This window comes from Trachurus trachurus, assembly GCF_905171665.1.
Source record: "Trachurus trachurus genome assembly, chromosome: 19".
Lineage (NCBI taxonomy): Eukaryota > Metazoa > Chordata > Actinopteri > Carangiformes > Carangidae > Trachurus > Trachurus trachurus.
In genome coordinates, this window is record NC_139913.1 from 18,683,067 (window position 1) to 18,708,181 (window position 25,115).

The 25,115-nt window shown below is 42.7% G+C and overlaps 3 protein-coding genes across 4 annotated transcripts; 2 read left to right on the forward strand and 1 right to left on the reverse strand.

The window, feature by feature from the left end:
• The first annotated feature begins 924 nt into the window (after window positions 1-924).
• tefa (TEF transcription factor, PAR bZIP family member a) lies at window positions 925-10,120 on the forward strand. 2 transcript variants are annotated; one of them, XM_083994220.1, is made up of 5 exons: window positions 925-1,141; window positions 7,210-7,590; window positions 8,285-8,505; window positions 9,155-9,366; window positions 9,995-10,120. In XM_083994220.1, the coding sequence occupies exons 1-5, from the start codon at window positions 1,066-1,068 to the stop codon at window positions 10,014-10,016; spliced, it is 912 nt and encodes a 303-aa protein (XP_083850346.1). In that variant the 5' UTR covers window positions 925-1,065; the 3' UTR covers window positions 10,017-10,120. The 2 variants fall into 2 exon arrangements, with proteins under 2 accessions (XP_083850346.1, XP_083850345.1); XM_083994219.1 differs by lacking the exon at window positions 925-1,141 and adding an exon at window positions 5,888-6,295.
• A 2,644-nt stretch (window positions 10,121-12,764) lies between these two features.
• On the reverse strand, window positions 12,765-14,176 carry phf5a (PHD finger protein 5A). The gene is made up of 4 exons (XM_083994315.1): window positions 14,068-14,176; window positions 13,724-13,747; window positions 13,049-13,215; window positions 12,765-12,969 (listed from the first exon to the last, which is right to left on the reverse strand). Exons 1-4 carry the CDS (start codon window positions 14,117-14,119, stop codon window positions 12,880-12,882), a joined length of 333 nt encoding a protein of 110 aa, XP_083850441.1. The 5' UTR covers window positions 14,120-14,176; the 3' UTR covers window positions 12,765-12,879.
• A 458-nt stretch (window positions 14,177-14,634) lies between these two features.
• Window positions 14,635-24,749, forward strand: aco2 (aconitase 2, mitochondrial). The gene is made up of 17 exons (XM_083993950.1): window positions 14,635-14,716; window positions 16,349-16,491; window positions 17,722-17,980; window positions 18,095-18,187; window positions 18,300-18,458; window positions 18,582-18,732; window positions 19,035-19,139; window positions 19,414-19,505; window positions 19,740-19,845; window positions 19,976-20,133; window positions 20,225-20,298; window positions 20,400-20,511; window positions 20,601-20,879; window positions 20,997-21,188; window positions 21,769-21,901; window positions 22,112-22,233; window positions 22,369-24,749. The coding sequence occupies exons 1-17, from the start codon at window positions 14,681-14,683 to the stop codon at window positions 22,501-22,503; spliced, it is 2,349 nt and encodes a 782-aa protein (XP_083850076.1). The 5' UTR covers window positions 14,635-14,680; the 3' UTR covers window positions 22,504-24,749.
• Window positions 24,750-25,115: the final 366 nt, after the last annotated feature.

Sequence of the window (25,115 nt, forward strand, 5' to 3'; positions counted from 1 at the left end):
CTGTCCTGCACGTGGAGATGCACCTAGTGACCCAGACACACACACACTGCTCCTCAGTGCGACGCCTTATTGTCAGAACACTTTGTACCTACGGTCAGATAATAGATGAAATGTGTTGTATGTTACAGTCATGGAGAAACATGATGATATAGGAGGCTACACAATTAGTCTTGCGGTCAGTATAATCCGTGGAGGTGTGTGAGCCGCAGCTCCTCATGTTCTCCTTCAGCTAAACCCTACGGGAGATGAAGCAACATTAATTTGGGCCTAATTATTTTCACCTGTGTACCAGTCAGCGTGTTCTGCCGCCAGCTGCACGTGTTGCATCTGGTAACACGTGAATGAAATTCACAATTCAAAATTAAGTTTAACATGGGGCGTATTTGCTGATGTTTTAGATAGTTTTACTCACATTTATAACGTAATATGTGTGTTAGCTTCATGTTAGCATCTTGTATGTTGGACATTGGGTGTCCAACCGCTACCAGGAGGGTGATTAACCAACATAGTTGTGACCTAGTTCATATTTCATAGGCCTAGCTATATGTACAAAGGTTTTGTTTTTAAACTCACCTGTTTTAATATTCCGTTTTCACAAAGATATGAGACTGGGTCAAAGCTATAGGTGTTGTTTGTAACTTGTTTTTGTATCCTTTTCTATATCACCTTATATAACTCTCTACTAGGCTACATTTAAGGGTACACTTTTTCCCTTTTTTTTTTTTTTTTTTTTTAACCTTAGGTAATTCAGCAGCGGTTCGTGATTGGCTGTCGTCAAATGACGGACAGAAAGTCTGGCCAACCGCTGCTCTTTCCGTCCATCGCGGGCAGAAAGCAGGCCGCTGATTGGCTCGGGCTGAGGAGCGGGGCGGGCAGACAGCGTTAAGTAACTTGCTGGCACTGGGTCAAAGTAGTTTTTTCTGAGCTGTCAGACACCGACCTGCCCTGCCAGGACCCAGTCCGTCATTGAGTTTTGAGTTTGACACAGCTTCTCTCGAGCTGCTGATCAGCTCTGAGTCATTTAACTCAGATAATTGCAAAGATTTAGGCTAAAAGACAGAAAAAATGACTTCAGAGCTTCCGGAGATTTTCAAAGCTTTTCTTGAGCATCCATTTACTCTCCCCAACTTTGACGATAATGGTGAGTGACTCTGTAGCTACTCAGTGATTTCTTTTCTCGGGCTTTGTTAATTAAATAACTTGCAGCGTCCTCTGGTTTTTATTCAAACAACGTCGCTGAAGCCGAACTAACATTTTGTAACCGATTCTTACACTTTTGCAAACAACTGAGCGTTTGTTGTGTAACCTCTGTCAGCTGATCTGGACGGGAATTTGTATCTGTGGCTGAACTGTGGACATATGGCTCCTGACCTACAGTCTATGCTCCTGACTCCAAAGGTGTCAGGATATAAGTTCCCTGTACGAGCACACAACCTGTTGAACAGCCCCAACAAGCAGCTGAAACAATGTAGTGTCAGATTCTCCAGCTGAAGTTAGTAGCCTACTTTCAAAATAAAAGTGGCTTAGCTGTGGTGAAAATGATGAAGCAGGGGAATCAGTAGCCTAATGCTGTTTATTGAAAATGCAATCACTGATACTCTTTATAAACTGTGATAGTCAGTCCCTTTTAAAACATTTTTTTTCCATCAGTAGGCTACTCAATGGGGAAGAGTAGCCTATAATTTCTTAACTTAAAGAATTATCCATCCACATACGCAGAGAGCGTGGTCTGAGACTTAAAGGGATCCCTGTCCTCTGGCATCTTTGTCAAACAAATACTATGAGTGCACGGCTTTTTCCCTAAACACGCTCTGTCCCAGGGAGGGACCTGTTAATCAAATAAACGAGAACAGTTACCCATTGATACAGAGGAAAGATCAGTAGCCTACTCCAGTGATTAGTGGATGTTTTGGTGAAAGAAACTAATTGGCAGAATCAATAACTTTGTGCTGATGTAACCCAGTCTGTGTGCATCTGTTGGACATCTGCTTTCATCTGTCATGGTTTTGTCAGTGTGTGTGTGAGTGTGATGTGGAGAAAAGGGCGGGTGGCCTTTGTAGGTTCATGATTAAATCACTAGATGGCTCTGGTTGCCTTCTCTAAACCATATTTAGATCAATCAGATCAGGGTCAAGTAATATTATTACCCTGAGAGTTGTGCTTACGCTGCTGCTGACCCCTTTTGACAACGTTTCATAATCACCTCAGTCTGTGTTTTGTCATAGGAGCCTCTGAAGAACCTCAGGGAACAAGATACCTGACTCATTCAAAGTAAAATTGTTGAATCACCATTTTTTTCTTCCATATTGGTGCAATGCTCAAGATCACCCTTCATTTGCCATTAATTGCAATAATCAGCAATAAATGTTTAGTTTCACATAAAGACATATTATACACACTGCATGCAGAATTATTGGCAAGTGAGTATTTTGACCTTATTATAATTTGGATTGGATTTAAGCATTATGAGGTGATGTGTATTGAGGGAGGGTGTGGCCAAAGTGATTAACACCATATTAAGGTGTGCATAATTATTGGGCAACTTCTTTACCTTAGACAAAATGGGCCAAAAAAGAGATTTAAAGTCAAAAATTAGATAGATGCCTCTTAAAAGTAGCAAAATTATTGGGGTGTAATCACCGAAAAGTCAAATGTTTTGTTGCAAATAGTCAATAGGGTCGCAAGAACCGTGTGGAGAAAAAAAGACACAAATAACAGCTAAAGAATTAAACGTGAAGCTACTGGGAACCCATTATCCACCAGTGCCACCATATTTCAGGACTGAGTGTCCAGTACAAGGTGTTCAGTGCTCAGTCACATGGCCGTGGCAAGGAAGGATGAAACACAACCACCACTGAACAAGACTCATGAGATGAAACATCATCACATCATCTTATGTAAATGCATGTGATGGTGCCTTGTCCTGCATAACAATCATGGTATTCTTGAATGCAACTTTTTCCTGTCCACTAATTGAAGAAAATATCATCTAAAACTGGCAGTAGGTTTGGGAGAAGTCCATCTTCAACCTGCAAGGTCCAACTTCATTCTTAATAATAGCAGCCCATACCAGCAACCCACCTCCACCTTGCTGGTTTCTGACTCCAAGTGGAGCTCTGTGACCAGTATCATGGCCCGTCCATCTGGTCAGTCAAGAGTCGCTCGCATTTCACCTGTCCATAAAACCTTTGAAAAAATTGTCTTCAGATATTTCTTGGCCCAGTTTTGATGTTTCATCTCATGAGTCTTGTTCGGTGGTGGTCATGTTTCATCCTTCCTTGCCATGGCCATGTCTCTGAGCACTGAACACCTTGTACTTCTGGACACTCCAGGTAGTTTGAAGTTCTGGATTATGGAGCATAATGGGTTCCTGGTAGCTTCACATTCAGTCTTTAGCCATTATTTGAGTCTTTTTTTCACCACACATTTCTTGTGACCCTGTTCACTATTTGCAACAAAACATTAAGACTTTTCAGTGATCACGCCCCAATAATTTAGCTGCTTTTAGAGCGCTGCATCCATCTGAAAGGCATTATACAACTCTTCAGAGTCTGTTAAATCTCTTTTTGGCCCATTTTGTCTGAAGTTTGTTTAGAAGTCATTTTGTTTGAAGTTGCCTAATAATTCTGCACAGAGTATACATATATTTCACAGTATTGGATCATTACTCGGAAACAAATCATAACTCACAAATTGAGTTTTGATTTTGAATGAACAGCTTCTTGATTATTATGCAGTTTTATATTATATAGCCTATGCTACCCATCATGACACATACACACTCTCACACACAAGTGACTAGGATGGAGTGCATTTCCTGATTATCAGTGTCACAGTGTGTTTCCTTCTTGATGAGCTCCTATGTGCAGCTGTGAAGAAAGTACCACAAAGACTCTGTATGATACTGTTAAATGTGACACCTGTGGAAAAGCACTGAATCAAATATTGTAGTAACAGTAACATTTATCAATGTTGGCATGTAACATGTTGATGTGATTTAAATTGCCATGGAAAAATCCTGGAATTTTCAATTGGTAGAAAACTGCTGCAGTCATGATGACAAAGCATGTTTTTATTAGAGTCCTTTCACATTTAATCAACGTTGCCTGAGAGTCAAAAATAGCATTGTGGAAAAACACATTAGATTTGTTGCTATGCTGCAATGTGAGCCAAAACATGCTGTGTCCACCCATGCCTGCACCTGTTGACAAGTTGCTCAGTCAAATGTATTGCTGACTTTGGAAGGTTTTTCAACACGACGTGCTGAAATGGTACTGAAGGATATAGGGGAACTATGTAATAGCTATAGTCAGTATATCTTTTCAAAATATATCATTGATGTTAAAATCATCAACTAAGATAATATTACAGTCTCCTTCATGTCTGATTCCAGATTACTGAATGTCTCTCGTAGGGATCAAATACTAGAGCAGAGGTTGTCCATAGGGGTCAGTTTTGGCACGGTCCATAGAGTCATCCGTAGAGTGTGAATTATAAGGTGATGTTAAGCAAGAAGCCAGTGACCTTCCCAAACTCTTATGCACCTACTGCCGCGGTTGACCTTGAAGGTTTAATGTCTCATAATGTTGTGCCAAAAACAGATTTTGCATAACATACAAGAAACAGGTGTGGACAACTCCCCCTCTCAGCACCACATTAATATCCTACCTCATGTCAACTCAGAGGGTTTGCATAGCTTCCTTTTTGCAACTTATCAGTGCCGTGATGTTGGTGCAGGGACAATGAATAGTCTATACAGTGACAATCTGTTTGAATGGAACAATGATGTGGAGAATATGTCCTCTTTTTAAATGTATTCATCTGTCATCCTGCATTCAGGATATAGGTATCATGTTTTGATCAAGTCCTCGCACATACTGTTCTGAAAGTACATCTGGTTTAGTTTTACACTGATACATGAAAAATGTGTGAGAATAACATTTTTGGAGGGTTACCAGAAAATTATTTTACTGCTTCAGAAAAACAAGTGTTTTATACCCAAATGTGCTGTGGCAGAATGACCAGACATGATGAAGAAGCTCTGTTGTGACCTACAGTCTATGGTTGTGACACAAATCCAGAGCTGTAACGATGAGCACTCCTGCGTGAAGTTAACATGCATGTAGATCTCTGCATGTCTCAGTCGGCTTGGCTGCAGCGGTGCACCTTTGGGTAACTCAAGGCGCTACTTCTGCACGCCCCGCCCCATTCTGCACGTTTCTCTATTTGCGCTCCTTTATTGGCCGGCGCCTAAAGATATGTAAGAGCGTCAGCGGCACATGCGAAAGCATGTGAGCGGAGCTGTGCTTGCGCCGAAATGTAAAGCTGTACGTTCACCTCGTCCGGTATGTAGCCCAAGCCCTCTGCTGGGGTGGTGCCTTGTTTGAAGGTGAAAAGACACATAGCTTAAGTTACAAGTTAGAATTGTCATAATGCTAATTTATGACGGTGGCATGAACTACATCAACTGGTGACTATTGTGCCCTGATGAAAGCCGTTGATCCTGTCCCAATGTGTTTTCATAAAAACATGGAGAACTAGTTTTATACTTTCACAACCACCTTTTATACTTTGTTGTGAAGTTTAATACTAATAGAAGAAACTTCAGGAGCAAGAGTAGGCTAGCCCAAGTTTTACGACGGGGAGTGTAGCAATGAGAAAAATGTCTGTTTTATTTATTTATTTATTTTCCTCGTGACACGTTTTTCTCAATGTATTCATTGTAACATATATAACTCGGTCAACCAATGAGAGCTTAGGGAATTGCAGCGCACCAACCGCCATTGGTCGGTCCTCCCAGCTCCCGCCCCCGCCGGTCCGGGGCTCATTAATATTCATGAGGATGGTGCACAGTCCGCCTATCAGCGTCCAGCAAGGAGGACATCTTCCTCCCAGAGGCTCGCTCCGTCCGCGACACCAAAATCTACCAAGAGCCTATTTTCAGTTGGAAGGAGGTCAACGCGGCGAGTTGTGTGGGATGTACTGACGGTCTTTGGTATACTCTCCCGTGGATATTGTTTATTTTAAACCGGTAGATAGTCTACGAGTGGCGGACGGTGAACCGGCTGGGTCGCTATAGTGTCGTCGAGTAAACACCACAACCGTTGAGTTAGCTTCTTTTGTCGGTTAAGTTAACGTTATTTCGTGATTATCGTCAACAACAAGGGGGTAAAAATGTCGGGAGACCCGATCCTCATCACACTGGAAACGGCCTCCGGGGCCACGAGTTCATTCCCGGTCGTTTTGAAGAAAATAATGGAAATGCCTCCGCCGAACATACTGGACGGCGACGACGGTGAGTCCCGAAACCTGACGGAGAGCAGTGTTGTGTTTAAAACGAGGTCAACCGAGAAGGAGACGGACACACATGGGAAAACTGTGTCATAACAATGTACACGACAGAGGGTTCCCATAAGTGTGAACATAGTGTACCAGTAGATGTGCTGTGGCGCTAACATGGAGACAACATGGAGACCATACGCTGACGCCATACGTTGAGCACAGCGCAGGCCTCTTATCTCCTGAGTGTGTGACCCACCACCATCCAGACCTTTCTGGACACGACTGCGGCTTTAAATGCAGCTTTTAGCGAAAAACAAACAAACAATTTCCACTGTAAGTTACGGACATCATGTGAAGTAAAGTGCGTGACTTGACTGCTAAAAATATGTTGTTACAGTCTGGTTGACTTTTATACCCATGGGTGTTTTGGTCACTTTTTTGTGTGTGCACGTTTTTTTCCGTCCCATGAGAAACCAACTGAGTATCTGGATCATGTTCACACAAGTATAACTAAATAAGTCTTTAATCAGTAGAAAACAAAACAAGAAAAACTGACTTTTTCATGTGATCAACAATGTACCATTTTAATATTTAAAGTGACTGGTGGACCTCAGCAAACGTTAGTAAGTCAACATTTACACTTGCTGTTAAGAACTGCATTAATAATGTGTAGCAGGTCTGGAGGCTAGTTGGTGATCCCCGCCTCTGTGAAAGGTGAAAGAAACGGGAATGTTTGACTTTGTGGCCTGAAGGACATTTCTGAAATGAGATCTCTTTGTAAAATAAAAACAAATGTGTCCTGGTTCAAAATAAAGGTGCTTCTCTGTTAACCTTCTGATAATGCACAAAACTCATTAGATGTGATGTGATTGTAAATGCATCTCTCCAAATTTGTGACAAGTCAGTCTTGTATCTTCTTTGTTTCAGACACCGACAAGGAAAAGCTGTGTCTGGGAGATAATGTTGACCTGGGGGGAGGAGGCAGTGATATGGGTCCCTCGGCCGCTTTGACTCCGGCCATCTGGGACAAGACCATCCCTTACGATGGTGAGAACTTCCACCTGGAGTACATGGACCTGGAGGAGTTCCTTATGGAGAATGGCATCGCCAATTTACCCGGAGAGGACTCCCCGAAAAGCAGCAACGCCACAAAGACAGAGCAGCCCAAGGCCACTCCCTCGGCACAGACGAAGGTGATCAAGCCAGCGAATGTGTCCCTGCTGCCCATCGACAAGTTGGACTCTGGTGAGGAGGAAGTGGTGATCATCTCCAATGGAGACTTTGAAATCACCTGTGATGTCACTGCAGGTGAGTGGTGGGGGGCTGTGAAGTTTCACTAACATGCTTCTGGGTATTTTACCCGACAGAAAACCAGTTGTTCAGGTTGAGATGACTCGCAGCAAGTTAAATCCCAGTGTTTTGGAATGAGGATTTTAGGATTAGGGACAAGGGACAAAGTCATACCAACCCACATTCAGATATAAATTGGCCTAATTAGAAGATTAAAATGTGCTTACATTTGTGAAAGGCGTTCTGCACTACATTCTTCTTTCTAGTGTTAACTCTTGTAGCTGTATTATTATTGTTAATGTTTTATATATATATAGTCATATGTATTAATTTGGCAGCGATGTTTGGAAAATATGATACATCCTGTGACACTGATGTGAGGTCAGGAAGTCATTCAATGCTGAAAGAAGCCACAAGTGGCAAAGGTCAATGGATCAGCAGAAATAGATGCTGCTACTTCTGCCTAGCAGAGATAGTACAGTTTAAGGCAGTATTATAAGCAGACTTGGATCACCAACCATACATAAAGATTATGTAAAACAATAACAATCCTAGATTTGCTATAGGACACTGGTGACCCAGCATTATCAATTATTTAACTAGATACTTTCATATGAAACTGTTAAGTGCTGAATCAGTGTCTGACCTCCAGTTTGATGTGCAGCCGACATCTCATACTTGTGCTTGCGGTGTTTCCCTTTTGTCCACTCAGAGGAGACGAGTGAGAAAGACAGAGCTACCCCCGACCCCATCGACCCTGAAGATATCGAGGTTGAGATGAACTATGAGCCCGATCCCACAGACCTGGTCCTGTCGAGTGTTCCCGGGGGAGAACTGTTCGACCCACGCAAACACAAGTTCACTGAAGATGAGCTCAAGCCACAACCTATGATTAAGAAGGCCAAGAAGGTGTTTGTGCCTGATGAGCAGAAGGTATGTTGGGAGAGGGAAGGGGAAAGAGAACAAAAAGAGCAGAAAAAAGCCTTACCTCTATGAATGTAAAGCAGTGTGTCACAAAATCCATGTCTAATATGTAGAGTGTGCTCACAGTGACTTTAAGTGTGTAATGGAGCAACATTTTAGAGGTTTCTACAGTCATTTTCATTTATATGCAAACAGCTCCTATGTCTAAACACTGTAACGTTTTTCTAACTTCATAAGACTGTGGTCCAAGTGATTTTCACTGTCAACCAACCTCAAACTTGCTGAAAAAAGTCAGTTAAATTTGATAACATCTTCATGAAGTCATGGTACCTGGAAAAAAATATTTTTATTGCCATGAAATTTCATCAGCCACTTTTTCTCAGTGGTGTAAACACAGCAAAGAAACTAGGCCATGTGACAGTGAATGTGTTCTAGCAACTCACTGTGACTCAGCAATCTGATAATCTCATAGCCGGTGCCTTCCTTCCTCTCCAGCGCGCCAGAGAACAGTGGTTTTGTTTACATGCACAAAGGAGCTTGGCTGTCGGCCACATTACAAACCGAGCCGAGGTCAGATTTAGGTGAACGCTGCGAAATGAATCGAGAAAAAGTTGTAATGTTGCTTCTCTTTTTTTTTCGTCCTTCTCAATTCCTCCAGGATGACAAGTACTGGTCGAGGAGGAAGAAGAACAACGTAGCGGCCAAGCGCTCCCGTGACGCCCGCAGGTTAAAGGAGAACCAGATCACTGTCCGAGCGGCTTTCCTGGAGCGTGAGAACGCGGCCCTGCGGACGGAGGTCGCAGAGTTGCGAAAGGAGTGCGGTCGCTTCAAGAATGTTGTGGGTCAATATGAAGCCAAATTTGGAGAAATGTAAGGGACCACGACAAAACATGTGAAACTGTAAACGGACCACGTAGCAAACAGCGCAGTAGCAGTCACTTTGTTTCTTACAAAACCAGGATAGAGAGATACCGTTGAGTCCTGATTGTTAGCCCTGCTGTCGACAGATACCAAATTTACAAAGCTTGATGAGAAGCGGCTTGGCTGTTGTTTGGCCAGAGAGAGACAGAGGAGAGAGTGATATTCCTGTGAGTCTGGGTGGTGAAGTGTATGGACTTAGTTGCATATTAGAGTTTCTGTGAATTCACATGATTTGATAAAATGTGCGTTGAGTAAGGTTCATTAAACTCAGTAAAAAGTATGGATGACTAAAAAGCAGTTATTTTGATTAATTAATAAATGAGCCATGCAGTGAAGCCTTTACTGGGGTCGTACTTCACCGTATGAGGATTCTCAGCTCACCACACACTGTATAAATCCTGATTTCTATACATCTTGACCACCATGGTCTCATACATGATTAATCCGGTAACAGGAACCAAACCCTGTGATCTTGTGAGTAATGTCCCTGATGCTTAACGTTGACCTCTCTCCCACCTCCTCCCTCCTTCCTTCCTTCCCTCCCTCCTCATTCATCCTTGTTCTCTTCTCTTTTAAGTGCGGTGCCGGAAGACCAATAGACCACATGTGATTTATTCATTTATTCCTCTTAATGAATCAATAAATCAAACCCATTGAGGTCGGCACATCAGAACACTAAACTCGATCAGATGAAGAGGAGGAGGAGGAAGAGAACATGATGACAGGGTGTGACTGTTGTTGCCGTGGAGACGCAATAGCATATTAAGACCTGATTTCTGGTGTATATTTTTACTTCTGTTTTCATGACTTGTGTTCTGCCATCCGCGTGAGTGAGAGGAGTGTGGGAGGATATTCAAAGTGCTTCTTCGGTACACGTCTTTTCTGAAGTGTACTTTTATCATGTTTTGTATGCCTTTGGCCGAAAGAGATCATTTTGTGACCTGTGGGTTTTTATTTTTTATTATTTAGACGGTTGATATTTAGGTAGCAGTTGCAAAAGCGTAGACTAGACTTCTACAAGTCGGGCCTGTGATGTTGTAGAAATAAGCCGGTTTGCAGGTTGCTTTCAGTCCGTTCCACAATTTTCACGACTTCTGACTTAATTTTCATATTAACGTGTGACAGTGAGATATGTGAAGATCTGGGGGTTTTATCGCAAAAGAACTTTTGACTTTGACATTTCCACTAACTTAAGCTTCTTCAGGGGATTTACAGCTGTATGGCTGAAGAGTCGCAGCCATGTTCACCTCTCTTCATATAAACTACTCCTTACCAGCAGCACAGAGCTGTGTATAAACACTCTGTGTGTGTGTTTGTCTTGCAGTCGCTCTCACGCCGTTCGTCACCGTTAAAGACGTCTGCTGGACTCTCAGTAGGTCGTCACGTTCACCCGTCATCTACGTCAGTATCGCTTCGGAAATGTTGTGTAGAATCCACTGATGCATGTACTGTAAATAGCTGTTGTCTAAAATGATACCAGTCTTTTTTTCTTTTCTTTTTTCCCAATATTTTGCAAATGTATTCAGTCTCATGTCTGAGAACTCATTCAGGATACACCACCAGTCAGGGTTTTGAACAGGCTTTGGTGTTTTTGATAAATATTACATTTTGAATTCATTATTTCATTTCATCTCAGCTCTTGAGAAGCTCAGCTCTCCACCTCCATACTCTTCTTTAAATAGTGTTTCATTGGAGGCAGCTGGTGGTGAACGTTTTGATGTCGTCTACAGGTCCAATTAAAGTAATCAAGCTCATGTTGACAGTAAACTTTCAATTAGTTACAACCAAGATGTTCAGAAGCCTTGACTGGGATGTGTTTGCATTCAGATTGTATAATCTAAGTCTCTTATGTGTTGGTGGACTCTGTGTTCCTCCTCCCGTTTCTGAACTTTTTCGGAAATCCTCTCTCAGACATGGAAGCTGACAGTATCTATTGTCAGCTTATATAGATGTATGTGTATATATATATTTCTTTCTTTCTTTTTTTTGACAAACCAAGAAGTCTCGATAAACTCAAGACTGTATAGAGGCGTCTTTATTTTTCACAAAATAAAGAACCTCAAAATACCTAAATGTCTTCTATGTCTAAAGCCATTTCAATGCAGTGTGCAGTCTGGCAGTTTACACGGGTTCATACTGTTGAACATTGCTCCCAAAAATACGAGTTGTTACCCAGGGTTATTTTACTGTGCAGTTGTGAGTAAAAGGGAAAGCTGTTCTTCTCTGCTGTGCTTCCACAATAGACAATGGGAGTTTGTTTTTTCTAGCACGATAAATCCCATGTGACAGGTCCTTTTTTTTTTTCTTCCTTTCTTTTTGGGAGGGTCTGTGTGAAAAGTCAAATCCAGAATTATAGGGGTTATCTATTTTTAAACATTATAACTAGCAGTAAACATCTTCATCTGCTCTTTTGTTGAAATGATGTGCAGTCTTCTCTGCTCTTTTAGTGGAAATAATTTTACTCCCAGACTCATTGGTTTCATGCAAAACTCAAGTCACATTCTGCATTGTAAGGTTTCTAAAGTGTAGTTTTTCAATCATAATTTTAGTACAAATCTGACATGAATGATCATGTACTTCCTGACTTGTTTTAATATTTTTTATGAACTCTGCTATAATCGAGGTTGCATCTGCCTTCTGCCTGGAACAGGTCAATTTGGTAACTTTGAGGGGTTGTTTTTAATCCTCCTGGTTCTGTCTTTGTATTTCTTTGTAAAGAAACTTATTGGCATTTTGAGTGTGGCTATCTTTTTGTCTTGTACATACCGTATGTATAAATAAAGCCTTGTTGAGAAAGCGTGTATGTGTCACTGTTTGTCCCATACACTTGTTTTGTCAGATTCTGGCTGTGAACAGTTAATCTAGAACATTAAGTCGTCTAAGCCTTTACTAAACAATAACACGGGCCTGTTAGGTAATGTTGTATCTCATAACACCAGAAGGTCAAATAACCTGAACAAAAAAAAACTGCAATTACCTATTTGAAGCTGAATGTCCAAGTAATCCAGAGGGACTGGACTATGCATCAACAAATACATAAATTAAATGCACAATGAATGTATGAACTATTTGCAAAACAAAGAAATGTGAAGATACAGCTGACTCTACATGTGCACCCGTTGATGCCTCAACACTGAAGCCATGATGTTACATAATTTGTTTCCCAACAATTTGAACATAAACCCACAAAAATAAAAGTATAAAATACTAAATCAGTAAAAAAGTTGGTATCAACAGTATCATGTAATCATCAAAAGTTAAGTGTAAGTAAAGAGACAGATGAAGAGGATGATTTTTCTCTTTTTTTGTGTATTTCCATGGCAATGAGGTAATACAGACAATTACGACAGAAATATAAAACAGAGTTTTATTGTCATGTGAAAAAATGTTTTTTGAGGTTTCAAAAAAAAAAAAAAAATCTGCAAAAGCTGAAAAACAAAAACGGACTAGACTCCAGTATCTTCACCTCTTCTTGAAGCCATACTTCTTCCTTTCATAAAACAGATCTGTTTTGGAGCTGCCCAAGTTCACAATCTTAGGACATCCGTCTCGCTGCGAAGGAAACAGAAGGAGGAGTGAGAAGCAGGACTTAATATTTGTCGTTATTTCATATTCACTGCACTGTACTCACATCTTTCTCCTGGATGGTGCACTCTTTGCAGTAGTAGGCATCAGATACTCCCGGCCCTCCACAGATGACGCAGCGGCCCTGATAGGAGCCGTAGTTACACTCGTCACAGATGCGCACCAACGTGCACGGCCTCACATAGGAATCACAGATGACACACTTTCCATCACCTGAGAGGAACACAGAAATAACAGATGATGATCTGATCTGATCTGATCAAGACTGTAGGGGGAGGCAAAACATGTTGAAATAATAACAATCCTTAAAACAATATTTGCATAGCACAACACAGCTTCCTGGTGGCAAATTTTAATAAAACAATCTCCATAAACAATGTCTTGAGAAACAAATGCCACATAGTAAAACCTTTGTGCTTGTTAGGGAGTGTATTAGTGTAGAGACGTGACAATTAATTAATCCAGATATTTCATTAGCGCATTAGAAATCATTGAATTAAATATGGAGATTTTAATAACACACGGACAAAAAAAACTGTTGAGGAGCTATGGTTGGGTTTAGGGAGTAGTGTTTCAATGTAATAAACACTTCCCAACACAAAAATAAAGACATATGACAGGAGATTCAAACATTTACTTTAAATGTAGAGGAAAACACACCACGATAAAACCACCAAGTCTGTATTTAACGTTAGTGCAGATCACTGATGGGAAAACTTACATTTCTCGCAAAGTCTCCCGATAGCTGAGGAGTGAAAACAAAGCAGAGTCAGTCAGTGTATCCTGGCTATGAACTAGCACTCATATCTAACTTACTACAACACATTATCATTCCCTTCTATTTACATTAAAAGCAGTTTGCAGTAATACCCTGTTGAACATTTCCCAGTCAGCCTTTATCTCCTCTATAAGTTAGTCTACTTTCTATGAAATCCACGGTGGGGTGGTTAGCATGGCAGCTAGCTAGCATGGTATCTCCAACGGAAAACATCAATGAAGAACTTCCACTAACGGAAAAAAGAGACAGTATTGGAAAACGTGAGAGATAAATGGTTTGAAACATACCAACACCGGCTTGTTTTCTGCAAAAGATCAAATCTGGATGATGTTTAGCCATGTTGAGCACACGTAAGGCGACCGCTGCTGAAAACGGTCAACTTTCAACTTTGACCTGTAAATTTTGTCTGAGGAGTTGGATTACCGCCACCTAGCGTCTCCGAACCATAGCTCCGAACAGAAAGACATACAATAATCAACGACGGTATCTTCCTCTTTATCGATCTAATATGTATTTCATAAAATAAAAAAAAACACTATAAGAAATTGTTTTACATCAAAGTTGTGGCACCGTGATAACAAACCATTGTTTAAATTAACTGAAAAAAAAAAAGTATGTGTGATATGAATAAAACATATATTCTTGTCCTGTCAGATTCTTAAACGGTAAACAAATATTTAAATATATCCCTGCACAATTACTTTTACAGCTTATATTAGATCAAATACTTAAACAAGGGAAAAACCTCATAAATAATAATATTAGTATAAAAGATTTTTGCAAACGCTCTGAATAAATTTTAACTTGTTACGTACATATCGTTCTTACAGGACCTGCAAAGCAGCGACTTACAATTGCGTGACGTCACCACCGAGCAGCACATCTTTGTCAGTGAACAAAATGGCAACCTACTGTCTGACTGTCGCCAGGCTTCAGGTGAGGGCAAATTTGATCATATTTATGAGCCAGTGAGGATGTCACTTGTTATCTTCGATTATATAAATGTAATACAGTGTGATTCTGACCTAACTAGAACATTGAGGGTGGTTACTGCGGATTAAAACGCTGGGGAGCAGTCGCCGGCTGACCGGCCAGGTCATCGTGTCCCGGCTGCTCTGAGCGCATCCAGCGGGCAACAACTAGATTATCAACCGTCTTATAAAATCACGGCCAGTGTTTCTGTTGACAAGGAACCGTTATCGGATCCCTGTGCTCACAAATGAACGCAGTTAGACCGGTTTTACAAAAGGAGTTTGGTGCTCGGCAGCAAGGTTAAACACAAGGTTAGAGCTCCCAGCAGCCACACAAGCCAGCAACGTGTAACGGTCTGAGAAAATATCAGGACAAGAATCATCTTTAATACAACAGACATCGGTTTTCATTAATCAGAAGGTTTTGTACAAGAAAAACGAATCTATTCAGACTATTAGAGGTATCGGGGCGGCTGCCATAATAACATGCCCAATAACAGCAGTGTGCAGTAAATGTTTGACGTACTATGGGTCATGTCAATGTCTCAGTCTGTGTTGGGTGTCGTGTTGAGTCAGTACACTGTCTGTAATGTTACTGTCGTAGAGAAATCAGTGCGCCAGACCTGATATCTTTGGTTTACACCCATGTACACCGAATAATAGACATCAATTGAACCATCCAACGGCTCTGTGATTGATACCTAAACCTATAATTATCTGTTATTGATGGACGGACTATTGGATTGGCCTATGAGTTGACTGACAGCAGCACTCAGCTTTTAGCTCCTTGACAGCAAAAGTCACCAGATTAATGACTGCAGGCTCAGCTGCTTACTGTCACTTGTTCCTGACCACAGATTATCTGGGCATACTCGACCTTCAGGTGCCTCTCCCATGCATGTGCCTTTTATTAAATATCTAATCTTTGAGACTGTCCTCTGAACACCCTATAGCTCTCCCTCTTTGTGATATCTTGCCTTATGATAATGGTAATCACTAATCAGAGCTGCCTGTAGGAGCTTCCGTCTTCCTCCCGGCTCCTCAGCTTCACTGGAGTGAGTTTGTGGGTGAAATGTCCTGCTCAAGGGCATCTCAACAGGTCCAGGAAGCTGGCGGTGTGGTAACCTTGTGGATACAGGCCAGCGTCTCCCAGTGTTTCTGCCCTTCTCTACTTTGTTGCCTCATCAGCTGCTTGATCCGCTTTTGGCACCACACGGTGTTTTTAAATCAAAGTCTCTGTGTGATTTACACAGTGACTTTGATTTAAAAACTAGGAAGTTAAACCTCTATCATTTGTGAATGATGGTGTTTTCCAGGACTAGAGCATGTGTCTGGTCATTCTTACATGGGTGGGGGTGGGGGGTGGGAAGCTCTGAAATCTGACACTATGTAATACCACCACCAAACCACCATTGTGTGTCCACCAGCAGACTTCCCACTTGTTGTTTTTCCATATTGATATTAGACATGAATTACACAGTCATACTTCACTTTTAAAAAGGCACAAAATCATAACAAAAGTCGTCTGTTTCCTTTATTACACTGTTTATGGGTAAAATATGTGATATGCTCACGTTGATGTTGTTGTTGTCCTCAGCTGGCCCTGGGCCACGGGGCCCGGCGCCTGCATGTATCAGCAGCCTACAGAGCCAAGGCACAAGTGTCTATGAGCCGCTTCGAGCCCAGTTCTTTCGTCAACTACGAGAAGCTCCAGTCCAATGTTGACATTGTGCGGAAAAGGTCAGTGTGTTGTGTTCTCTCCCATTGCTGAGTTTTTGGCAGCTTTTCTGTGAAAACCATTTGCCTGTGTGTTTATTTGCGTAGAGTGACCCCAGACTTGTATCACTGTTCCCTTCTACACTCTCTTATCTACGGGTCTGTTTGAAGTGGTGTTTGCCCTTTGCCACAGTTCTTTTCCCTGCAGTCTGTTGTAGCCTTCTCTCCAGCGTGCCCGCCTCACAGCGCTGAAATTACCATGAAGCCATTTAAGATTATTGTTTCTCAGAGGGTGTGTGTGTGTGCTGGGGTAACCATGGCGCTGTGCTGTCCCTCATTTATAAATTGTTTTGGGTCAAAGAACCTGCCATTTGAACAAATGTAAAAGTGCTGGACGTGCAGATCAAAGTTTTCTGCTTGTTCAGACCTGTCATTAACCCCCGAGGTTTAAACTGGCAGGATTATAAAATGACATAATGACAAGATGAGGGGGAAAAACAGTGACATGTAATTTCATTGTATAAAACCAGACTTTGATTCATTTATTTTGCTTAAAGGAACAAGTACATTTAGCTATTGCTATGTAGCTGACGTTACCACTGACAGCTGTTTAGTTACCAGTCTGGAAGAAACATCAAGAGGTCAGAGTTTGTTTCCTTTGTTCGTCGCAGAAAACAACCCATTTATATATTGTTTTGGTCATTTCTTTTCTTCTAATGAAGTTGGCATGCTAACTAACTAGCTATGGTTTGTTATTCCTTCTTATAAATGTTCAATACCAATTTGCTGTAATGTGATGCTGTTGTAGCATATTGCTGACATTGGCTGTGAATCAAAAACAAAACTGACAAATAAAACCAGAAAAGGAAACCGTCAGTGTTTGTACTTTGGATTCATAGTTTAGATTTATTTAATATAGTGTTTCCAAGCAAATTTCCGTCAGTACGATAAATAGTAATGTTGTGACAGTTTGTATAAATTAAATTCAACCTTTAGTCCCACCCTGTACAGCCTACCCATGACACGATACATACGTTTAGTCAGTTAATTTCTTCCACTGTTTTCAATGAAAGAATTATGTATTTTTCTGTGTTAAATATATCATGAAATTCTACCGACGGAAATTAGCCTGGACATACTTTATTATCAGTATATTGAATAAGCCAAACCCAACAGCTGTGTCCTCCTCTTACCTTCTTGTCCTCTGACATCACAGTATCTTTCCGTTAACAACGCTTTGTGTTTCTGATCCAGGCTCAATCGGCCCCTCACGCTGTCAGAGAAGATCGTATACGGCCACCTCGATGACCCCCACAACCAGGACATCGACCGCGGCCGCACTTACCTGCGGCTGCGCCCCGACCGCGTGGCCATGCAGGACGCCACGGCCCAGATGGCGATGCTCCAGTTCATCAGCAGCGGCCTGCCCAAAGTGGCCGTCCCATCCACCATCCACTGTGATCACCTGATCGAGGCCCAGGCCGGAGGAGTAAAGGACCTGGCCAGGGCCAAGGTGAGGGGTCTCGCTGGTTTATGGTAGTTTATTCACATGCTTTAGTGATTTATTCTGGTTGAATCGCTACACGTAGCTGCTCAAAGTGAACCATCATCATCCTTCTCATCCTAGGACATCAACCAAGAGGTTTACAACTTCCTGGCCAGTGCTGGAGCAAAATATGGAGTTGGCTTCTGGAAACCAGGCTCTGGGATCATCCATCAGGTGTTGACACTTAAAGTTTGACTGTAGTTTTGCTCTAAATATGGTTATTTCAGATCCAGTGTAATTACAGCGCTATAATTATGCTAACCGTCGAATGTTCACACCTCAACAGATCATCCTTGAGAACTACGCCTACCCAGGAGTGATGCTCATCGGCACAGACTCCCACACACCAAACGGCGGTGGGCTTGGTTCCATCTGCATCGGAGTTGGAGGAGCTGATGCCGTCGACGTGATGGCAGGAATTCCATGGGAGCTCAAGTGTCCCAATGTTTGTATACACACTGTCCCATATCCCATATCTTTCATTTCCTTCTCTATGCAGTGGTTTGTTTTCTTTCTTTCTGTCTCTCTAAACTCAACCAGAACGTACTTCTCGATCTCTTCCCCTCAGGTGATTGGAGTGAAGCTGACAGGCTCCCTCTCTGGCTGGACCTCTCCCAAGGACGTCATCTTGAAGGTGGCCGGCATCCTGACAGTGAAGGGAGGCACCGGAGCCATCGTGGAATACCACGGGCCGGGAGTCGACTCCATTTCCTGCACAGGTCAGTGAAAAAAGGCTTTTTCCACCTCCTTTCTTTGTCTCTTTTGTTTTAGGGGAAAACACTTTAAACCATTCTGTGTTGTAGCCAGTAGAGATAACAAAGACTGTCTGACACACATCACATTCATATGCCGGTGCATATTCTCATTTGTCCAGGTCATAGTATTTCAAAGGAGGTTAAATCGAAAGCAACTGGACTTAGTTATTTGTCACAGACAAATAACTAAGTCCAGTTGCTTTCGATTTAACCTCCTTTGAAAAAAAAAAAATCACATTCATATGTCTCTCTTTTTGTGTGTTCAGGAATGGCCACTATTTGCAACATGGGAGCAGAAATCGGAGCCACAACCTCAGTGTTCCCTTACAACCACCGCATGAAGACCTACCTGGAGAAGACTGGACGTGGACGTATGTTCAGGCCTCACGTCACATATCTAATACTGTTATACAGTGTTAAAAACATTGTCATAAAAGACTTTCAGTGTAAGACTTCAAGACCTCTTGGTGATGTCATGGGTTTGAATGTGGCCCACAACTACTTTACAAAAACAAAAAGATGGAAAGAAACACAGAATATGCAGTGAATGACAGCCAATAGAAATTAATTTGGATAAATAAATGTAGGTTTGTTTTTATGTCACTGTGTCTCAACACCTTCTCTGTCCTCTTGCCTCCTGCTCAGAGATCGCCCTCCTGGCTGATGCGTACTCAGACCTGTTGGTGCCAGACAAAGGCTGCGAGTACGATGAGCTCATCGAGCTCAATCTGGACGAGGTTTGTCTGTTTGGCATTTCTGGGAGAACAGTGTATTGAGGGGGTGAAATGAAACAAAGGCCTCGCTGGGGGGGGGGGGTCCTTTAACATCAAAGAGTTGTAATCTTGAGGGGAAAACCTGGATTTTCCACAGGAAATTCAAAATTGAGTTTTACATAGATCCAGTCTGAGCATTAAACTACATTCTGACCTTTAATTGTGAAAATCTGACCATGCTGCTGCTTCTCTCTCCAGCTGAAGCCCCACATCAACGGACCCTTCACCCCTGACCTGGCTCACCCTGTGGCTGACGTAGGAGCTGTTGCTGAGAAGAGCGGCTGGCCACTGGAGGTCAAAGTCGGTAAGAACTGAGGAACAGTGTTTTATGCTCCTACTGTTTACCCGTTGTCAGTAAGTTACAGGATTCAGATCAAAACTTGATTTTCTGTGTCACTATTTCAATTCTCTTTTTGATCACTTTCCACCTGCAGGTCTGATCGGCAGCTGTACCAACTCCAGCTACGAGGACATGGGCCGCGCCGCCTCTGTGGCCAAGCAGGCTTTGGACAAAGGCCTGAAGTGCAAAGCTCAGTTCACAGTCACCCCGGGCTCAGAGCAGATCCGTGCCACCATTGAGAGGGATGGATATGTGAGTGCCAACAGACACACACAAAACAAGAGTTTAATGGGTAATGGTTTATTCCTGCTGGAGGTTTGAGCGTGTTTTTCTCTTTCTCTAGTCAAAGATACTTGGAGATGTTGGAGGCGTGGTCCTGGCAAACGCATGTGGGCCCTGCATCGGACAGTGGGACAGGTCGGTGAAGCCATAACTCGTGTTGTGTATCTGCCATGGTGCCAAGAGTCGTGCAGCAACAGAATTTAATATATTTTTTTATTATTGCTGTTTATTTTCAGGCGTGATGTGAAAAAGGGAGAGAAGAACACAATCGTCACCTCCTTCAACAGGAACTTCACTGCCAGGAACGACGCTAACCCGGCCACCCACGCCTTTGTTACCTCCCCTGAGGTAAAATAACCCACACTGCTACGTGTCCAATGCTTCTCAGTCCTGACATCAGTGAAGCTAAATGTCCCCTCTCGCCTCTCTGTCCTCAGATCGTCACCGCTCTCGCCATCGCCGGCACATTAAACTTCAACCCGGAGACAGACTACCTTACAGCCCCTAACGGAGAGAAGTTCAAGCTCGAGCCTCCCACCGGTGACGAACTCCCCTCCAGGGACTTTGACCCGGGCCAGGACACCTACCAGCACCCACCCCCCGACGGCACCAGCCTCAGAGTGGACGTCAGCCCTCAGAGCAACAGGCTGCAGCTGCTGGAGCCCTTCGACAAATGGAGCGGCGGCGACCTGGAGGACTTGCGGGTCCTCATCAAGGTCAGGCCTCTGACACGACGCCACCCCGTCGCTTCAGGCTTCACCTGAACATATTCACTGCTGCCTGAGAGACTGGACATGATTCACTTGTTGTTTTGTTTTTTGCCGTCTTTGCAGGTGAAGGGCAAATGCACCACAGACCACATCAGCGCCGCCGGACCCTGGCTGAAGTTCCGCGGTCACCTGGACAACATCTCCAACAACATGCTGATCGGTGCCGTCAACAGCGAGAACGATGCCATCAACAAGATCAAAAACTACCTGACAGGAGAGTACGGAGGCGTCCCCGATGTCGCCCGTCACTATAAGGTGAGGATCAGAGTGGATTATTGCGCTAAAGCTGCTTTTCTTTGGCTGCTTCCCTTATACAAACTTTAAATTTGTCCTCTGCTTTAATATGTCCACCTTCATTAAAAATCTTCTACCTTCTTTACTTTACTCTTAATTTCATTTGTTGTTTTTTTGTTTTGTTTTTTTCACTGTAATTTTTCTAGAAAAAAATGATTATTAGTTTAAAGGGATAGTTGAACATTCTGGCAAATTGGCCCATTACCATAATCCCTATAGTTTTAGGAGTAGGTTCGTTACCTTTAATTGTCGGTGCAAGCTATTTTTAGAACGGCGGAGCAGAGCCGCAAGCTGCTCAGAGCTACACTACGAGAGCGTTTTGGAGTTGTTGGATTGTGTATTTGATGAGGGAAACCAAGAAATCCCATTAGCCTCCGTAGCGTAGCTCTGAGCAGCTCGCGGCTCTGCTCCACCGTTCTAAAAACAGCTTGCACCGACAATTAAAGATAACGAACCTACTCCTAAAAATGAACTCTGATTTGAGATGAATGCTCTTTACAGAGTATAACTGTGAACACTCTTTCCCTCCTGTTGTGTGCAGGCCAACGGTGTGTCGTGGGTTGTGGTCGGAGATGACAACTACGGCGAGGGCAGCAGCAGGGAGCACGCAGCGCTGGAGCCCAGGCATCTGGGAGGAAGAGCCATCATTGTCAAGAGCTTTGCCAGAATTCACGGTATTTAGGATATAATACATAACTTTTGTTTATGAAAAGTTCCATTTGCAGCCCAAGTCGACACAAGGGAGGGGGTTTATTCCAGGGGATGTCGAGTGATTTGTGATATTTTACTAGTTTTTCTGGGGTTTAGTAGAAGTAATGGTTGATTATTCCCCTTAAAAGGACTTTTTCACAGCATGAACAAACATGTCTTTCTCCTGTCCTTAGAAACTAACCTGAAGAAGCAGGGTCTGCTCCCACTGACCTTCAACAACCCATCAGACTACGACAAGATCCGTCCTGATGACAAGATCTCCATCAAGGGACTCCAGACCTTCGCTCCAGGAAAGGTAAGAGTGCATAGCAGCTGCATGAAAAAGAAAAGTTGCCCTTTTCTAGTTTTGCTTTCTCCTGACATTTGTTTTTTATGTCCGTAAATGAAAAACTTCTCGAATGAAAACAATCGCACCTTCCTCTTCCTCCAGCCTCTGTCCGCGGTCCTGAAGCACAGCGACGGCAGCACAGACACCCTGGAGCTCAACCACACCTTCAACGAGACACAGATCCAATGGTTCCAGGCCGGCTCCGCCCTCAACAGGATGAAGCAGCTGCAGCACTGAGGAAGAGGAGGAGCGAGGGGAGAAAGCGCGGAGGAAGAGGATTTTCAGAGGGAAAACGGGGTGGCGAGGACTGTGGGGAAGAAGAGGGAGGGAGGGAGGGGGGGTTGAACGATGTTGACGAGCGCTCCATCACCTGCATCAGCCTCCATCAGTCTGTGCTGAGGTAACGGGATGTTGGTTTTACCTCCAAGAGCTCCAGTCGGTCAGTTACTTCACACTTAGTGCCACAGCTGGTGTCGGTGATGGAGCGGCGTCAACTTCACCTGGTCAGAACGCGGGCTACTTGAAGGAATCAGAGGCTGCTATGTTTCAGAGTCAAATAGGGATAACAGGTTCGAAGTCAAAAGTCTGTTGTGAAAACAAGACGGGAGACACACGCAAACACACACGCATACGCACACATACACTTTGACACAGTACGCTTTCACCCAGTTGGTGACGCTGCCAGCTGTGTTGCTGCAGCTGTTCAAACAGATGACACACAGTGCACTGCGGAGGCCTCGCGCCTTCACACCGGAGCCGGAGGACGGCAGCCAGTCATCAGCCAGGATTGCGTTGCGCACACACACACACACACACACTGCATGGTAATTATCTGCTTTTGTCAACCGTCGTCATTCAACCTGTTCCTGCGTTTGTCCACACCGGGGACAGGGAAACGTTCACGCTATTATTGGTTGTGGTTTGGTGAAGCTGTTAGTCCCAATGATCATACGGATCCAGAAAAAAAACAAAAAAAAACACACATTCACCGTAGAGTCTATAAAACACAGCAGCTTTCTGTTTTTCATTCAAATACCTACTTTTGAAAGCAGCACCTAGTGACAACGGTCTCCTCAGCTTGTTGAACTGTATTCTGGGAAACGTAGGAAAAGTGGATTCAGCACGAAACTAGATTAAGCTTAAACGGAGCGTAACCAGTGGGATGTATATCGAACAGCACATAGATGACTGTACAGCAGTGAGAACAGTATGTTTTCATCCACCACCATTCATCATGTCAGTGTTAACATCGCAGAAGTTTCCTAATATACAAAAGGAAGTTGTGTGCTTTAATACTGTGTAATGATAATAATGCAGTAAACTTACCCTCTCCTTCCCCGACACCATCCTTACCCTGCCCTCCTGATCAATACTGAGCTCTTTACAAGGTCAAACACATCCTAAGGTTTTTTTTTCCACCATTGTTTATTTATTTATATGTTTTTCCTGCAAGAGGTTCAGATCCTGTATGAATTTTCATAAAGGTTTTTTTTTTTTTTGTCATGCACAGGGGGAACATGGGCTTCTGTCCACATTCCCTCTGTATTTTCAGTGCCCTTTTTTCTAGGGTAACATGTCATGTTTTGTGTTACCTTCAACCCAAAACAAATAAAACTGTACTGGAAGGAAAAAAAAAAGAAAAAGGAACAGCATACTGAGTTCTGTAACGGTGGAGGGAAACTGAAATGTTGATGCTACATGATGTTACAGAGTGAAGTAACATTGCTACTCATAACCCAGATTATATAAATAAGTGAAATTCACTCCAAATCCTCCACATGGGAGGTCGCTGCGAAACGACGAAGTGAAGCGAGTGTTTCTGCCCTTTCATGTACCTTCACCTCCCTGTCAACGCCTCTACAAGTGAATCTAATGAAGGCTGAAACCACTCAGTTCCTCTATGCCACTGTATGTAAAGTGTCTGGTTCCATGTACATTTAAATGTTTTTCTCCCAAATGATCTTTTCTGTGTTACAGAAATGCGAGTGGGTTGTAAAATAAAAAGAAAATCACAGATCTCATTTATTCACTATGGCTCCAGTGATGTGACTAAAACCTGGTTAATATAGAGAAACAGTATACTATCTATCGATGTCTCTGCATATATAAACACCACAATACAATAATCAATATTCATATTATTATAGAAATAACTATTTAAAAGATGAACTGATTAGATGAACAAATCTTTACAATTCACATCCTGTCTGATTATCATGTTAAGCAGGATACTTGAAATACTATTAAATAAAAATTCAACATTGAAGGATCGAGTGTCATCATCCCTGCAGACGGATAAATAAATATGAATCTCTGCATCTCATTTTGAGTGACAGGTTCTTGACAGCTCAGATGTTTCTACACAGCAGAGTTCACACATTCAGAGAAAATAGAAAACAGACTAAATAAATCAGCTTTCTGTCTGCACAGGAAGGAATTTACATATTACACTTGATTTCTGATGCCAGAACTGAGAGAGAGGAGTCATATAGGTGCTTTTCATCTTTTTCAGCATAAGTTGATGTGTCACAATCAGGCTGTGATTTATTTTCCAATATAATCCACTGTCATATTTGATAATTTCCACACATGGGTGGTCTGTGAGGAGCCTGACAGAGCAGAGGGTCAGGTCTGAGCACAGAGGAGATGCAGATGACCCAGTTGCAGACTAGAACCAGCAGAGAGGAGCTGAAGGATAAAGTGGAGAGCAGGCTGCAGGGAATTTAAACAGCATATTTCTACCCAAGCGTGGCCTCGTCATGGTCACCGGGGAGCATTTTAAACTCTTTAAGTGTGTTGTCATCCCCAAATAATAAGACACTTATCCAGCTGGTGTGGAAAAATGTGTG

What these genes read in the sequence shown, in the direction of transcription:
- tefa (XM_083994219.1), top strand. Translation starts at nt 6,175, where the DNA reads ATGTCGGGAGACCCGATCCTCATCACACTGGAAACGGCCTCCGGGGCC. An exon ending in TTGTGCCTGATGAGCAGAAG is followed by an intron (nt 8,506 to 9,154) that starts GTATGTTGGGAG and finishes CAATTCCTCCAG; the next exon opens with GATGACAAGTACTGGTCGAG. An exon ending in GAAGCCAAATTTGGAGAAAT is followed by an intron (nt 9,367 to 9,994) that starts GTAAGGGACCAC and finishes TTCTCTTTTAAG; the next exon opens with TGCGGTGCCGGAAGACCAAT.
- phf5a (XM_083994315.1), bottom strand. Translation starts at nt 14,119, where the DNA reads ATGGCTAAACATCATCCAGATTTGATCTTTTGCAGAAAACAAGCCGGT. An exon ending in CAGAAAACAAGCCGGTGTTG is followed by an intron (nt 13,748 to 14,067) that starts GTATGTTTCAAA and finishes TTCACTCCTCAG; the next exon opens with CTATCGGGAGACTTTGCGAG. An exon ending in GCACCATCCAGGAGAAAGAT is followed by an intron (nt 12,970 to 13,048) that starts GTGAGTACAGTG and finishes TTTCCTTCGCAG; the next exon opens with CGAGACGGATGTCCTAAGAT.
- aco2 (XM_083993950.1), top strand. Translation starts at nt 14,681, where the DNA reads ATGGCAACCTACTGTCTGACTGTCGCCAGGCTTCAG. An exon ending in GGAGAAGACTGGACGTGGAC is followed by an intron (nt 19,140 to 19,413) that starts GTATGTTCAGGC and finishes CCTCCTGCTCAG; the next exon opens with AGATCGCCCTCCTGGCTGAT. An exon ending in CCATTGAGAGGGATGGATAT is followed by an intron (nt 20,134 to 20,224) that starts GTGAGTGCCAAC and finishes CTCTTTCTCTAG; the next exon opens with TCAAAGATACTTGGAGATGT.